At 52.9% G+C, this 16518-nt stretch overlaps 5 protein-coding genes across 5 annotated transcripts; 4 read left to right on the top strand and 1 right to left on the bottom strand.

Moving 5' to 3' along the window:
- Positions 1-949: 949 nt before the first annotated feature.
- Positions 950-4761, top strand: GLRG_03996 (uncharacterized protein; the record flags this gene model as incomplete). The annotated part of the gene is made up of 2 exons (XM_008094681.1): positions 950-3352; positions 3403-4761. 2 exons carry the CDS (start codon positions 950-952, stop codon positions 4759-4761), a joined length of 3762 nt encoding a protein of 1253 aa, XP_008092872.1.
- Positions 4762-7635: 2874 nt separating this feature from the next.
- Positions 7636-9059, top strand: GLRG_03995 (uncharacterized protein; the record flags this gene model as incomplete). Its single annotated transcript, XM_008094680.1, has 2 exons — positions 7636-8053; positions 8146-9059. The coding sequence occupies 2 exons, from the start codon at positions 7636-7638 to the stop codon at positions 9057-9059; spliced, it is 1332 nt and encodes a 443-aa protein (XP_008092871.1).
- A 157-nt stretch (positions 9060-9216) lies between these two features.
- Positions 9217-9558, top strand: GLRG_03994 (uncharacterized protein; the record flags this gene model as incomplete). The annotated part of the gene is made up of 1 exon (XM_008094679.1): positions 9217-9558. A coding segment is annotated over one exon (342 nt), but the record flags the coding sequence as incomplete, so codon positions are not given.
- A 668-nt stretch (positions 9559-10226) lies between these two features.
- GLRG_03993 (uncharacterized protein) lies at positions 10227-11201 on the bottom strand (the record flags this gene model as incomplete). Its single annotated transcript, XM_008094678.1, has 4 exons — positions 10227-10384; positions 10528-10811; positions 10989-11034; positions 11102-11201. 4 exons carry the CDS (start codon positions 11199-11201, stop codon positions 10227-10229), a joined length of 588 nt encoding a protein of 195 aa, XP_008092869.1.
- Positions 11202-11892: 691 nt separating this feature from the next.
- Positions 11893-12908, top strand: GLRG_03992 (HpcH/HpaI aldolase/citrate lyase family protein; the record flags this gene model as incomplete). The annotated part of the gene is made up of 2 exons (XM_008094677.1): positions 11893-11938; positions 11992-12908. The coding sequence occupies 2 exons, from the start codon at positions 11893-11895 to the stop codon at positions 12906-12908; spliced, it is 963 nt and encodes a 320-aa protein (XP_008092868.1).
- Positions 12909-16518: the final 3610 nt, after the last annotated feature.

The following is a 16518-nucleotide window of genomic DNA, read 5'->3' as shown; positions in this document are numbered from 1 at the left end:
ACGCAGATGGGGTCCTATCAACGGGCACAACGGGTTACTACGCTGCATTGCCATTTGCCGTTGTCTTGAAAACAGATAAAGTTCTGCGGAACAAGCCGGACGAAATGGAGCCAGGGCTGCCCATGGAAACGTTCGAAGAATGTCGTCAGTCTGCCAGAGAAGTCATCCTTCTAGGGCTGTAGCAAGGCTGGACAGAGGTCAGAGCTCTCAGTCACTGAAACAATCACTGTCGTGGTGTTGGCGGCATACACCTACATGCCTGCTATGTAATTTACAGCTGCTGCAAGTGAGCACAGTCCTTCTGCGCTGCAAGAAATTCATGTAGATAGTCCGATTCTGTCATTGGACCATCGTTTCCTCACTGGCCCTCCGAGCCGCATAGCCGGCTCTCTTCAGCGCGCGGTGGTGAGGCAAAGCGCGTGAGAGTGGTGTGGTGCGCTGTGCCGGTCGGCCCCACAGGAAATTGCACTCTAGCGGATCGTCATGGGGGAGAGGGAGGGGCCATTTCTCCTTTCACTCACCGGTCAAATTTCACTAACGGCGTACTTCATTCTGCCAGACAACAAACACGTGGAAGTCTCCCTTTCTCCATTCCCTGCCCGTCCTGCCGCCTACTTGTCGAATGTGCTTGCAGTCAGAGACTCGATAACCTCAGCACGTCTAACTGCAGCAAGTTGCTCGCTTATGCGCGCGTCGGTACACCGGGAAAACATAGGTATTCCACAGCAATTCTAATGCTAAGCCACTTACCTACTCTACGGAGTCGGTAGTTGGCCTGAGGTACTGCGCGTCGTCTTACCTACGCACCCCTCGACCAGCAAAGACCAACAACCTATTCGCTCCACACAAAAGCAACAACCCCCTCCCTCTTGCCCTGCCCTGCCTGGATATATACTATCACGTTCAGACAGCTCGCATGCTTGTGTAAAGTACGACATCACATCTCATCATGGCGGGCTCCGGCGAGTCTACCACCACAGATACCCCCAACAATTCCTCACCGCCAACGACCACCGCCGCCAACGTCGACACTGAGGCGGTCCAAAAGCTACCGAACGGTACACATGCACCGGATGTACCTGCAACACAGCAACCTTCTGCAACCACGGTTATGACAATCGAGAAGCCCGAGTTTGACGATTTCGGCCTGCCCATCAGACGATACATACCCCCACCGCCCGAAGAGACCGATCAGACGACTGACGTCCATCCCGGCCTGCAGCAGCCCGTGGACGCGCCACCACGAGAGGAAAGGAAGGTGGACGATACCGAAGAAACAAAGGCGGCTGAAGACAAACCATCAGTTGAGAATGATGCCTTGTCAGAGAGCGACGATGATGACTTCAAAGATGCACAGTCCGAGCAGCTCGCTACTGCCGCTGCCTCGGGAGTCAACTCTAACGCCCCGTCGACCCCTGTGACGTCCAACCTGGACAAGGGAGACATGAAGGACAAGCCGTTGCCGACAAGTTCCAGTAAAAAAGAGAACAAAGCTCATGGTGCCCTAAGTAACGTAGGGAAAATGGGGGAGGAGGCCGGCCAATCACCAGAGCCAGCCACCGAAATGCATACGGCGGACAAGCAGTCGATAGTGGAAGAGAAGTCGACGGAAGAGAACGCAGGCAAAGACAAGAGTGCCACAGTCAACACTGAGGCAAACCAGTCAGATGAGATGAAGCCACAGCTATCACCACCTACTGTTAAGCTGAGAGAGGAGCGGCCAGAATCTCCAGTGAAACTGGTTGACAAGGCAGATGAGCCAGGACTCAAGGGAGCCGAGCCAACACCCCCAAAGGCCCACGACCACCACAGAGACATGAGCACAGCTAGCAACGGGCTTATATCAGAATTTTCGCACCAGCAGCTGACGTCGAATAAAAAGGAGGAAGATGACAAGGAGGATGATGAATGGCAAACGATGCCATCATATGCGCCCTATGACATTTATGACGATGACAATAGGTTGGTCGCAAAGGAGTATACCGCCGAAGAAGAGGAGGAAAAGTACGGTTACGGTGGGCTCGGAGGCGCAGGGAAAGGATATACCCGGGTAGTCATGGACGACGATGTGGAATCAGCGACGAGCATGGACGACAATACCCAGTACCTCTTCAAAGAAGTTAAGGGCACAGGCATTGGCGAGGACGACAGCGAGGCACGTGATGCCGTTTCCCAGATGCAGGCGACCAAGGACCTGCTCACCGAAGGGCAGAGAGTCGCCTACGTGGGACTAACAAGGCTGGAGATCCACAACATGGTCAAAGCGGCCGAGAGTGTCGAACACACGAGGTCTACGAAGAAAGAGGTCAACATGTCCGCCGAATCAACAAAGATGTGGGGACAGAAGATGATGGTCCGCCTGTACTCGCACATGGACATTAGCTCCGCGGAGCAGATCATGGTTGAGCAGCTGAGCGACCACGGCGTCGTGCCCTCCGACTTGACGCCAATATTGATGGCTAATGCACGAGTCAAAAATCCCATGGCTGAGGATGCGCCCCCGAACTCGGGTTCCTGCTCGTCGCCAAATTCGCTCCCGCCTCCCTCGCCGGCCCTTTCTCATGACGAAATTGCCGCCGAGGCGCCCCCGCCATACGAAATTCACGAGGGAGAGGAGCTACCACCCGTCAAGACTCCGGCCCAGATGGTCACCTCTGACAAGATTGACATTGACTTGCGATGGACCGTGCTGTGCGATCTCTTCCTGCTCTTGATTGCCGACTCTGTGTATGATTGTCGGTCTAGAATACTGTTGGAGCGAGTCGGCAAGAGTCTTGGCATTGAATGGTTGGATGTTAGGAAATTTGAAAAGAAGGTCACGGATGCTCTGGAAATGCAGCAGGCGGCTGAAAAGGAAAACTGGAACGAGGACGAACATATGGAGCTTAGGAGAAAACAAGCTCTTAGGAAACGTTATATGATGATGGGTCTAGCTACAGTCGGCGGCGGCCTGGTCATCGGCTTGTCGGCTGGTCTGCTTGCTCCTGTCATCGGTGCTGGTTTGGCGGCAGGATTCACCACCATTGGAGTGACCGGAACGTCAACGTTTCTGGGAGGAGTCGGCGGAGCTGCGATCATTACGTCCAGCGCAGCAGCTTCTGGCGGTGTCATCGGTGTTCGAGCCGCGGACAGGCGAACGGGAGCCGTCAAGACGTTCGAGTATCGTCCGCTACACAATAACAAGCGGGTCCATCTTGTAGTGACAGTGGCCGGATGGATGACGGGCAAGGTGGATGACGTCCGCTTGCCGTTCAGCACTGTGGATCCCATCATGGGTGATATATACTCGGTTCATTGGGAGCCCGAAATGTTGAGAAGTATGGGTGACACCATCAACATTCTTGCGACAGAGGTAAGTCAAACAGTTCCCTGTCCTTTGCCTGGCGTATCTAACAACTGCAGGCTCTTACCCAAGGTCTTCAGCAAGTGTTGGCAAGCACCATCCTGACAAGTTTGATGGCCGCCCTGTCATTGCCAGTCGTTCTAACGAAGCTGGCGTACTTGATTGACAATCCATGGAGTGTGTCCCAGGACAGGGCTTGGGCCGCCGGTCTGATCCTGGCAGACTCTTTGATTGATAGGAACTTGGGAACACGCCCGGTCACCCTTGTTGGATACTCACTCGGATCGCGGGTGATTTTCTCCTGCCTCCTGGAGCTGGCCCGAAAGGGGGCGTACGGTGTGGTGCAGGACGTCTACCTATTCGGATCGCCCCTTATCATCAAAAAGGACGAGTACTTGCGAGCACGCACTGTTGTCCCAGGGAGATTTGTGAACGGATACAGCAGTAACGACTGGATTCTAGCTTACCTCTTCCGACTGACCGGCGGTGGCCCTCGTAGAGTAGCCGGCCTGGCCCCCATCGAAGACCTTCCTTGGATTGAGAATTTTGACGTGACGGAGTTCGTCAAAGGCCACATGGAATATCGAAAGGCTATGCCGCGTCTCCTTCGAGAATGCGGATGGCTTGTGGAGAGCGACGAGTTTAGCGAGATTGAAGACCCAGACCCGGACAACCACCAGGAGCGCCAACGTGAGCTCATCAACGAGATTGAAGAAGCCCGCAAGGAACTCGAAAGGGAAGGGCAGAAGAAGAAGAGTAGATTTTCCATCTTCGGGCGGGGGAAGAAGGCGGATAAAGAGAAGTGGGAGATTTACGAAGACTCGACCAAGGACGGAAGCAAGCCGAACCCGAGGACAGAAGATCAGGAGGGCAATAATCATGGAGTGTTGTTCGACGTGGAGGCCATGCGGGCGGAGCTAGCAAGGGAGAAGGACACATCGACGAAAGATGACCCCAAGGACTTCGAGGTGAAGGAGCTGAAGTCTACGCTTCCGCCGATGAAGCTTGACTTGAGCTCGTCCAATTCGTCGCTGAATCCGCGGGACGCCCTACGTGAAACAAAGAGCGCGTGCGCCGTACCGGGTCGTGCCTCGTACGAGACCACTGGCTCGTATTCTCACACGCCGGAGCGGACACCGACGTTCCACTCGAGCCAGATGTTCTCACCGACGCAAAGAGCCGTGTCGCCGTACCACGCAGCGCCGTCCCCGCTCGAGGAGGTCGAGATGACATTCGATACCTCGTTTCACGACCCGCCGCCGGCGCCTCGGCCTCCCCCGAAAGATGACCTCCCTGGTCGGCCGGAGATGAAATCGGCTCAGACGGCGCCCAGCATGGGAGTACCAAACCCGTGGGCAGATATTGACGATGATGACGACTTTGGTAAGGAGAAGGAGATCCAGATGACTTTTGCATAACGGAGGGACGAGATACAAGAACCTGTTTCCTTTGCTCTTTGGAAGCGGACAGATTACGACAGTCCAACATCTGGCTGCGAGGGCCATTGCTGCGCCTAAGGATGTATGCACACGCCGCGAACGAAGCGTACACATCGGATCTGTTCTGTATGAATGGGAACGCCGCCGATGTCTTGTTTGTATTTTCTTCCCCTTTTTGGGTGTCCAGCGTTGGGTTATGCTACAAAAACCGTAGACTATTCTGGTACATAATTCGTCTTTACGACGCGGAAAGTAATACTACGGATGGAGATGTAATCTCCCACATCAATTCGAAAGACAAACGAACCGTTCTCGACTATACATTACCTACATACACGAAGTAAGAGATTCGTTTAGGTCGGCACCCCCTAGTACTGCGTGCTTTGGCCATCCTATGTTGCTTTCGCCTGCAACCTTGGCTTATCGTCAAAACATGAAGCCTCCCTCGGAAGTTATTATTGGCGTCAGGGTGTTGGTTGAGCCTCTTCGTCTCCTAGCATGCACATGCGTAGTGCAGGGAAGTAACGGGGAAAAGACTTTGGATAAAGGACAGTTTGGGCCGTTGGAAGTTCACGATTGATGGGGCTGGAAGGACCGGGGGGGACCGCGAATAGCCAATGCCGTCGTTCGTCGTGTGAAGTGTAACCAAGAGGCGAGCGAGTCGCCCAGTCAGTAAGCGCGGTTGTTGGAACTTGGGGGTTTGGAGATGGCATGGCATAGGATTAGCCAGAGCCAGAGCCGGCCGGGGTGTGTGGGTCGGATCGGCAGGCAGGCAGCAAAGGGAGGGGCGGCTAGAGCGGGTTTAGATGGGACTTTGTGCCAGTGGTGATTATGGGAGGGGCAGAGGCTATCCATCAGGGGCGATAAGGCCCCCATCTCCACAGTGGGCACCAATTATTACCTCGCAAAGGTCGGAGTATGTACAGTACTTCTATTTACGCATATTTTTGCGTATGCCAGAGGTACTAGCAGTTTCTCTCTCTTTGAAGAGCCACGCTGTAAGTTAGGTAATCATGGACTCTTATCACGTGAGTGTGGTGCGGAGAAATAAGTGGAGATGGGGCCTTATTGATGGGATACCTAGTTGGGCTAGGTACCTACTAGTAGGTTAGGTTCATCTCTATTCCTGAACAGAGTTGGCGGGCATTGACTGTCGTTGCTTCGTACACTAAAGTCTCTACACATGTTTTGAGACGACAGTGCAAAGTAAGATGAACAGCTTCGGAAGAAGGATTGGTATCACCCACTCAGTCCGATATCGGCCGCATGACATTAGCGGCGTAACGCTAGCCCTTTTATGACTTCTTCTCTGCTGTCTGCCTCTAGGTAGTCACGTTGTGTACCGGTATCCGTATAGTGTACTATGTAGACCTCCTCTGCGTTTGCATATGCAGGGGGCGGGTGTCCTTTGTTTCAATTAATAGCATCACGGCTGTGCCGATGGTGCTTATTTGCTGACGGCGGGGCTAGGGCGATTTGGGACCCCCACTTATCTCCAGCCTTGCCACGAGTGAGCGAGTATCCGTACCTTGATACCTAGTCATGTATGTAGGTTACTCCCTAGGTAGGTAGTGGTGTCACTTCTCTCCTTTGAAGCGCTCCTCGCCTACAGCTGCACACCAGTGGTCGTGATTCCACTTGTCTTGTGGTGGACAAGGTGCCCGGCAACATAGGTACTGTGATGGATGGGTAACGAAAGGTCAGCCCGTCTTGTTAGGCCTGCCTCTTGCTGCTGGTTTGGCATCGCCACAACCCGGTGGCGGAGCACATTACCTACCATCTTTGGTATGGTTGCATCTCAGCACTTGCTGCTGCCGTTGTGTAGCAGCTTACTAAGTTCCTGACAATAAGGATTAGGAATGGCAGGCTGCACCTTTTGCGTTGCGAGGCAAGAGAGAGGTGAGGATGGATGATGAAAGAAACCTTGAGTCGAACTTTCTGGGGATTCGTAAACCTGGGCTGTGTGTGTTCCCTTGAACCCTCAGCACTGCATGCTAGCAAAGCTGTAGAAGCATGGCTAACCTCCTCGAGGCAATCGTCAGCGCCTCGCCGTGGCCAATTTCCTCATGAGCCAGCTGGGAGAAGGGAGAATGAGGAGCGTACGTGGTTGCTAGCGGGTAAATCCTTCTCTCCACACACATTTCTCTGCGAGGTGTGGCCTTGGCGTGTGGCTTTCTGCAGTTGGCGTAGCGCAGAGCGCCCAATCCTTGCATGTCGACATCCAGGAGATGGTTGTGTGGGTTGCGTAGTGTGTGTAAGTCGGCCCAGCTCTCCAATACCAACAATGGCCCGGTGTCTCCAGCTGAACTGTCTCGCAGCACCAACGACACCGACACCATCGCGCCCGCCCCCCCGTCAGCAAACCGACCCGACCAACGAAAAGATGCCAGCCATAGCCCCTCGTCCTTGTCTTTCAGTTTGCTCTGTCTTATTCTCATATCTACCTAGGTACCCACACTGTAGTACAAGCCGGGGGTTACTGGTGGCTTTCTTTTCTCACTCTTTCAGCCCTGCCTTCCTCACATTTTTCGCTTTCCCTTCTTCCTATTCTCGATTCTTGATTCTCAATTGTTCGGTAATAGCGTCTCTCCGCGGTTTTGTCTTCTTCGAGGTGACGAACACCTATCCGCAAGTGTGTGTTTAGGGGATTCGACACCAGCAGCGGACGAGTTGCATCGCGACTTACACGGGAAGGGTGGAAACGACGACTACGACAGGCTCGAAGGATATTTGCACCCAACGATCAAGAGTTACAGGCTGTGACGCAGCTTGGCCGTTGCAAATAAAAAGCAACGCAACTCGACATTGGATAAAAGCCATCGGATCGCCCGGCAACCCAACGCCTTTCGCGAAATGGCTCTTGCAGTGGATACACCGCATGGTGCACCGTCGACGCGAGTGTTGGTCGATGAAGCCGACGACGATATTGCCTTCGAGTCTTCTCGGCAGGCCTGGCCGACTACGCAAAATAATCCCGCCGATGGAACCGCCGCAATGCCTAAAGATAGAACTATCCATTTCAATGTCACTACGCTCGGCGGTGATAACCGTGTCATTGTGACCAGCAACGACACCCATGACATCAATTGGACGGCAAACTCTAGCGTCAAGATTACAAATGCCATCTGGCTGGGAAATATGCCTGGCCACTTCGAAGAGACCAAAGAACTATTCCCCAATGAAGCCGGCTCCTCCGAGCAGTCATCTTCAACAAGTTATTCTAGCAGCGATTTGGGTCAGCCGAGCACTAGGGCAAAGCGTGGAGAAGGAGGTAAGTGCCCATTCCTCTCCTGTTGGAAGACAAGTGTCTTGATTGACAGGCGTCTGTGTGTTCCCTTTCGAACCGCTGATATCGTAATGCAGTGAATCTTTATGGCCATAGTCTCAGTCTGCCAGTCCACGAATTATACCTCAAATATGGGGACCAGAGCATGTATATTAACATGTATATTAGCCTTATGTGGACGCACGACGATCGATCTGGTACATCGAGGAGCGGTGTTTTCACCGTCTTAAATAGCTCAGTCCCTTCTACAGACTACGATGCCACGGTACAACGGATAAAATATCTGACGGCAGGCGACGACAACGGCGATCAACTCAACGGCTTCGAAACCGACGGCGTTCCGACAGAATCGGTGCCCGGGGGCGAAGTCGAGACATCGACCCTCCCCCCGCCAACTGCCACCACCTTCCCACCAAACCCAGCCATCGGCCAAAACACAGGCAGCAATAGCGGCGGTTCTAGCCTCTCTTCTGGAACCATCGCTGGTATCGTCATCGGCTCGGTATTTGGCCTGTCTCTCATCGTATTCCTAGGCTGGTTCTTCCTCCGACAGCGCCGTCGGGCGGACCACGTCTCGAACAGCGAATACGGCTCCGGCCACGGCCCCCACAAGTACCTCGCCGATAAGGAAGCGCACGCCCGCGTCACTGAGTCGCCTCACCCCCCCTACTCGGACGACAGACAACAACCTCAACAGCAGCTGGAACAGCACCACTACCTCCACCAGGGCGGCTCGGGAGCCGCCGTCGGTGCTGCGGAACGAAGCCCTTTGACGCCGTATGGCGAGGAGGGGCACGTACCCATCACGGGGAGGTCGATGGAAGACATGACCCGGAGCGGCGTACCCTCGTCGACGCCAAACGCCGCCACGAACGTCTCGCATCTGATTGAAGATGGTATGACGGAGGAAGACATCCGCCAGCTAGAGGATGAAGAGAGGGCATTGGACGACGCAATCGAGCAGGCTGGACAGGGTCAGCGGCGAGGTTAGAAGCCGTAGCTACCGCCCCCTTTTTAGTTCGCCAAAAAGCGAGTTAATGCATAATACTCTTTTTTTATACCTCCTTTTTATCGGCGGTATAGTACTCTAGTAGACTTGTTCTTCATATATTGGGTAACGTATTCTGAGGTCAAAGCCTTCTACGTATATGACACCTCAGTCCTTCGTTGTTGGGCGCAGGGCTGTTGATACCCCATACAACAAAAGGGAAGAGGACCTGATGTATGGCATAAGGAGCTGTGTGCGTGTGTGGACATGGTTGTCAACGATACGGGGCAACGAGAGCTGTTTCCTCAAACTTTCTGCTGCTCTTGTTGCCTGCAGGCAACATCCGTGTGCCTGCAGGAGTGTTCTGCAGCCTTCCGCAGCTGCAGGTGTGTTACAGCCTATCAGAGACTGTTCTTTGTTTGTTCTAGCTATCGGTAGAGAGAAGCTCCCCCTCTCCGCTAGGAAGAGGGAATCAAGCCTCTTCCTTCTCTCATTTCTTCTACACGTCCGTTTTCTGGCATATCTGCATGAAGCGCCATGTTGAACGTGCAAGTCCATGAGGGGTGACGTCGAGACCACATGCAGTACACGTGGGGCTGCTCACGCTGTACCAGCCCAGCCCCATCAGCCAACTTCCAGAGAGATACGACCTGGATGAGTGCTGTCCAGACCTAGGCGTCCAGAGACGACGTTGAACCGGAGGATAAGGCGCCAGCTCTCGTTATCCTCCACTCCCTAATGGCAGAGAAGAAAGCAATATCTGCAAACGTGAATCGAGTTTGGGGGCGCATTTGTGGTTACACATCATGTTCCGGGCCAACGACACCGTACTGCTACAAGAGGAGGATAAGAAAGATTGTTGATCGTTCGAAAAGATACAGCTTTACCGTTCGTGCTTACATGTCTAATATACAGCTAGGGGTGGGTATAGCAATGTTTCCGCAAACCAACGATACGCTCGGCCTCGCGCCAATTTTTTCCCCCATGTTTTGTGTTTTCCCCCTTGTTCCCTTTTGTTTGCTTCTTGACTGCGGCTTCAGTCTCACATATTCTGTGCCTGCAACAGGGCTAAAAAGAGAACCGCAAGACGGCCTTTGTTATGGTTTGGAACGCAGAATTTCTGGCCGATTCCTTAGCCCTCCAGTTGCAATCCAAGAACAGAAATGTGACTCAACCCCGGTTAAAAAACCGGCCCACCATGTTGCTCGCGATGCTGCCCGCCAGACCGCCTGAGTAAAGCGCGCTTCCGGCCATGTTGGATGCGTGGCTGAACTTGTCACATCTCGAAAAGGCCATAGCGTTCATGATGGTCAGGACCAGAGCAATGACTACGGAGCCCGGGTCAGCGTGTTGTCCACTGCTTCGAAGGACGGTGTTCGCCCCCGCCGGTATAAGAAGACGGCGATCATGCTGCAATCCCCTCTGCCCCAGACAAGGACAAGGAGAGGTGGGGAAGGGTGGTCAAACTTACCAACGAGAGGCAACCACAGAAACTGCAACCGTACGAGCGCGAAAACGGCAAGCAGTACCCAAAGGATCGGCTGCGTGTAGAGTGCGAGCCAGAAGAAGCGGCTATCGGTTGGGTTGATCGTCTTGGTCCCTGGCTCGCTGCTCTCAAAGACCCATTGAGAGTCGCCCGTTTGCACGTCCACCTCGTTCCACCAACGCAACCCCACGAGTCGGCGACCGGCAATGTTCTTGAGGTAGTAGAAGTCTGCGGCGAGGAGAAGGATAGTAATGATGAAGATCATGATCCTATGAGTGAGCGTGCGGATTAGCGCCAGGTCGTTGTGTCAGGGTGACGGGTGCCTTGGCACGTGGGCTGCAAAATCGATGACTTCCCACCCTTCAGAAGGTGATCCGGACCGGAGCAGAGATTCGTCGGACGGACCCAACTGGGGCTCGAGGGGAAGGGGGTATGCGACGACGTACATGCTTCTAATGATCCACAACCCGAGGAAGTACACGAGCACACTTGCTATTCCGCGGGGCCGTGTCAGTCTGCTGGCCCTACAACCCATGCGTGAGGCTTAGGATTGACTTACATATGCGAAATGAAAGAAATGTCAACAGGGTAATAGGATGCGAGCTCAATCGCCAGCTAAGGGAGCCCGGCGCATGTTGCTGCTGTTGCGAGGGATCCATCTCGGGCGAGGTTGTTCGATCCGGCACAGTAGGTAGTGTTTAATGTCTTCAACAGTCTCGTTATTTAGTTTGACGAGCAATCAGAAACTTGGACTCGTCTGCTTCGTCTCCGTCGTTGTCGTCGTGTGCATGTCGTGGTCTTGTGGAGGAATTGTGCTTCCTGGTGTCAGGACGAGAGGGATGCCTGTTCGGAAAAGGACCAGAAACCCATTACGGTACAGCTGTCGTAATGCGCGGACCGCATAAGTGGCTTCAGCTGCCCTACACTTCTTACTGGGTCAGACCCTCTGAAGCTACGGTAAGCTGTTCGGCGGGTGGAGGCTGAATTATTCCGCCAGGGGGGCCGTTGGGTCAAAAGACCCACTTGCCTAGCACATTCAGTTGTTGCAGGGGTTCAATGGCGGTCACTCGCGGCAGATACTACAAGCTCCCTGGCATTCAGACACAATGCCTCATTACGTCATCAATCATCCCCAGCTTTGTGAACCCTGTCCTGTTCCAAATAGCCTAACCCATTGTTGGTGCTAACCACGAACTACCGAGCCCAGGTGTCAAATAACTGCGCTTGTGCATTTCGGTCCATGCCTATGATAAAAAATCACAGAGCTCCATTCTTTTGGTTCATACAAAGGTGATAGACTAGAACCACACTATCCGATAGGGTATATCTATTGTGGACAACCTATCCATTATGGCGGCCAGGTCCTCTTCAATCGTCCGCCGAGCGCTGCTTTATGGTGAATAGTGTCCAATCAGACCTGTGTGACAGCCCTGACTAACATTTATATAGTGCCCTCGTCTTCGGAAAAGATGCTCATTAAGTCGCTGGGTCTCAAGTCCGACAACGTGACATATGATCTCGAGGACTCAGTGACGCCGTTGTTGAAGTCACAAGCTCGAGGCCAACTTCGGTCTTTTCTCGAGAAGAACAATTCGCGACCGCCATCCATCACCGAACTGGCTGTACGAATTAACGCAGTAGAGACCAAATTTGCTCTAGACGACCTGACCGCTCTTGGATCATTACCCAATGTCGATGCTATCGTCGTTCCCAAAGTCAACTCTGCCGCCGACCTTACGTATGTTACCGATGTATTGCGTCATGTGGCCCCTGATAGGCATGAATCCACGTCCCGGAATCCCATCAAGCTTATCGCCTTGGTTGAATCTGCTCGATCAATCATGAATCTTTCCGAAATTTGCAAGGCATCACCGTATCTTAGCGGCCTGATATTTGCTGCTGAGGATTTTGCCCTGGATCTGTCTCTGACGAGGACGCCTTCCCTTACCGAATTCTTATATGCGCGATCCGCTATTGTTACCGCTGCCAAGGCCGCTGGTCTACCCAGCGCGATTGACCTTGTCTGCACCTCTTTTAGGGGAGATGAAGGTTTGAAGAGGTTAGAGGAAGAGTCTCTAGGGGGGAAGTCGATGGGTTTCAACGGCAAACAATGCATCCATCCCAACCAGGTGGCTCTTGTGCAGAAGCTATTTGCCCCTGGTGAAAAGGAAGTGGAATGGGCAGTACGTGTTGCCATCGCAGATGAAAAGGCAAGCAAAGCCGGCCGTGGGGCCTGGGCTCTCAACGGCATGATGATCGATGCCCCGGTAATAGGAAAGGCGAATGCCATCATTGCCAAAGCGGAAAGATGTGATATCGACGTGTCAAGTCTTCGGGAGAAGTGGAAGGGCCAAGAGCCCGAGTAACTCTATCGGTAACAAAAGTAGTTGGGTCGCCAGAATGCATTCATCTCTTCCCGTTCGTATGTTTCTGTCCGATCAATGGACCTTTGTGGACTGGGACGTTGATAGTCCCGTGGTTGCGTAAAAAGCTCGGTCTCCAGATATGATCCTACTTTTGGGCCGTTGGCATTGGCATCGTCTCTTTGATAATAAACCCAGTCCGGTTCTCCATGGAGTTGATCGAAGCCCGAATCTCGTCTCGCCTGAGCGCTCCCTCCGACATGTTGTCCCACTGTCATTGAGAAGTCGCCTGCTCTCTGCCGATAGGCCATGTCGTACTTTTCGTCCCGCAGTGCATCTTGGTCTACTCGCGCGATGAAGTCGGCCATGCTCTCCGAGCTTTGAAGTTGCGACACATTTGACCTTGGAGCTGACCCGTGACTTTGTGCGGCGAGGGCAGAAGGATGGCCTTTCTGCTGGCTTCCTTGTAGGGTCATTTGGGGATAAGTCCATAGCTTTGAAATCGCATCTTTTTCATTGCTCGTTTCGTGGCTGTTTGAGCCCCTCGTTGGGGGTATGTTTTCGAATAAGCTTGGTCGATAGAACAGCATGCTATCTTGAGCCAGCAAGTGGTCGGTATGTCTGCTTTCGCTTGCTGAGGAGGGTGTCCGAGACACATCAAACATAGTAGACTCCGTATTTCGTACCTCTCTGTTTTGAGGCTGGGCCGCTGCCCCTTTTGCAAATTTAGGATTTAATATAGCCTCAATACGGGGCCGGACAGCGGTGATTGATTGCATGTCTATCTTATCGGGTCTTGTATATGCGGGCTCATTAATCGCGGGTGTTTCTGCCGGTGTTCTCTGAAAGAACTTCGACGGTGCTGGGGTGGGGACGTTCTCTGTGGATTGTAATCCAAAGGACGCTTGTGTGGCGGCGTCAGCTCTTTTCGGGGGAGTATTTGTCTCGCAATCCACCTCAGCAGAACAGTATGTCTGTACATTCTTTGAATGTGTATTGTTTATCACCGGTTGTGTCGGCAGTTCCGCTTTCGCCATAGCCCCTGAAGGTTTTGGGCTCTCTGAATTCTCGGGTGCCTTCGATCCACCTGCTGGCTGATAAAGTTCATTGTCCGTCATGACGCCCTTGTCAGTGTATCGGACGATGGTGGTTGGCTTCTCCAAAGTGACGTGTTGTTCATATCCCTGAAAGGTCTTGTGGTTGCACAAATCGTCAGCCTGGTGAAAACTGTCCTTGAAATTAGGATTCTTTCCCCGTAGCCCAGTTCCGCCGAATACACCGGACCGCCAAAGGGCTTCTCTGACAGTCTCAGGGGTGCTGCTAGATGAACGATCACTGTTGCCATATGATCTGGTTCTTTGGTGATTGCTGCTTGTGGACCATGTTATGTAGCTTGTAGCTTTGCTACTCGACCGGAGAGGATAAGTTGACCTGTCAGACTTGATTTGCGGAGGCTGTCGTGTCTGACCTCCCTCTAGACAGGCTTCCCCCACCATCGATCCTGTCGGAGACATCTGTGGCACAGGCCGCATGCTGTAGTCATCGAGAAGTTTTACGCCTGTTTGCCAGTTTTTCGAGTTTTCATGGTATCGCTGTTGCCCCCTTTCTTTATGTTGTCTCGTTGGCGTCTCTTTGCGACCAATAAAGGTCTCCATCTCTTCCAGTTCCCTTTCTCGCCGTTGGCTTTGTTTGGCCTGGGAGTATTTTTTCTGCTGCCAGGAAGACTTGTGTGGCGGAGGGTGCTCAAGAGAAGCCATCGAATTGAAAGCCAGTTCCTCGACTTGCACACGTCAGCAAATGTTTAGTGTCAAGTCAGCTCGGAAAAACGAACGCACCAGGCCTTGGTGACGATACACGCCCATTTTGGAAAAGCCCAGGTGTTCGGCAAGGTTGCAACTAACGTTGTCAACGAAAACTCCCATGAGTGGCTATTGGTTGCTTACTGTCAGTCTGTCATTGAGGATGACCCCCGAGCGGAACTTATCCATCACCTCTGGACCGGAAGAACTTATCTTTCTCGGTAGGTTATTGGGACGTTCTTCTCGGCCCTTCTTGCGCCTCTGCCGAACCCGTTCCTGAGTATCATATCGACCTTCCCTCGTCTTGTGCCTTGGTCGCTTCTTGAATCCTGGAGAAGGAGTACCTGATGGGCCAATGGTGTCGTTTGGTTTGGTTGAAATCGTTTTCTCTTGCCTTCTTGTCGTTTGAGGTAGCAGGGAGGGTACCCCAGCTGGGTTGACGATGATTGAGCTGTCCTGAGACCTGGTGCGTTTATGGCTTTGTCGAGGTACGTCCTCAAGAGGAAGACCGTGAGGCCTCCAGGTTGAATCATTCAAGTAGCCTTGAATTTGATGATATCCGCCCACAAGCTCGGGGAGAGCTAGATCTCTTCGACTGATCTTGGAAAGCCAGTTTTCCACCAAATCAGCACTGTTCCCTTCATCTGAAGCCAAGGCAACGCCCGAATTTCGACCCCCTCGCCTCGGGTTTGAGTTGGAACGGTACGCTGCTGTTTCTGTTCCATCGAGAGGGCTACGACGGTGGCTGAGGTGGCCATCACGATGATGTCGGTCACGACTGTGATGATACTTCACCAGACGCTGATCCATCGCACGCTGTTTCTGCGCTCCCAGGCGTCATCGGTGATCCGTGGCCCGGACTGAGACAAGAGAGAAATGGTGGTAAGCACAATCAAAACAAGATGCGTTGAAAATACTGGTTTTCCGGCCAAGGTAGAAACTGCAATGCAGGTGGGTGAACATGCAGGAAAGCTCATCCAGGTCGAGTACCCCGATGCCAACGGCATCGCCTATTTCTGGTGATCCATAACCCATGAAGGCGTCGCACTTTCTCCTCATGTTGGTCTGTCTGATACTGCCTTCTACTGGTTATTCACAAAATGGCCGAAAGAAGGAAGTGACCTTACCATCAGAGCACAGGGTAAGGTGGAACCGCCTGGGTTGTGGGAACTTCGGCTGCCGCTCTACAACGCAGAGAAAGATTTGGATGCCAAATTTTCTTGTGCAGCCAGAAATGGCAAGCATAAGCTCCTAGGCGGGAGGCCAGCATATCCCCAGCTCGTGCCAACTTCCATAGCTGCATCCTTCATGCCCACTTCTCCGTATCGACTTCGAAAGCGTTGCTACACATCTCCAAAGCAATTCGACACTACGCCTATCATGTTATTGACGATATATGCCGTTGGAAGACACGCATTCTAGAATATATTTTAACTTCAACGAGGGAAGAAATCACATACTTTACCTGGAAAGCCTTGTCGACGAGGAGAACACCAACTTGACAGCAAACATCTCATCCAAGGTCTCGGACTTGTGTCTGGCAAAGCAAACCCAAATTGTCCTATATGAAGTAAGGAGATTCTGCCATGTCGTTTGGGTACAGAACCAGCATGACACTTCAAACAGTCTCCTGGGACGGGATTTCAGCATCCACACTAGTGCGGGTAGGCATATTCTCCATCTTCAGGTTTTCCCTACGATGACTAGACATAGTTCACACACCGTCCTTTGTCGCCCCCGGGAGATTCCTCTGTTCAACTGAATGTCGCCGGTTCTACTAGGAATATCGTAGTGCTGCTGGCCCTGACTCAGCC

Source organism: Colletotrichum graminicola (genome assembly GCF_000149035.1).
Source record: "Colletotrichum graminicola M1.001 genomic scaffold supercont1.12, whole genome shotgun sequence".
NCBI classification, from domain to species: domain Eukaryota; kingdom Fungi; phylum Ascomycota; class Sordariomycetes; order Glomerellales; family Glomerellaceae; genus Colletotrichum; species Colletotrichum graminicola.
This window is presented reverse-complemented; position numbering and strand designations above follow the sequence as displayed.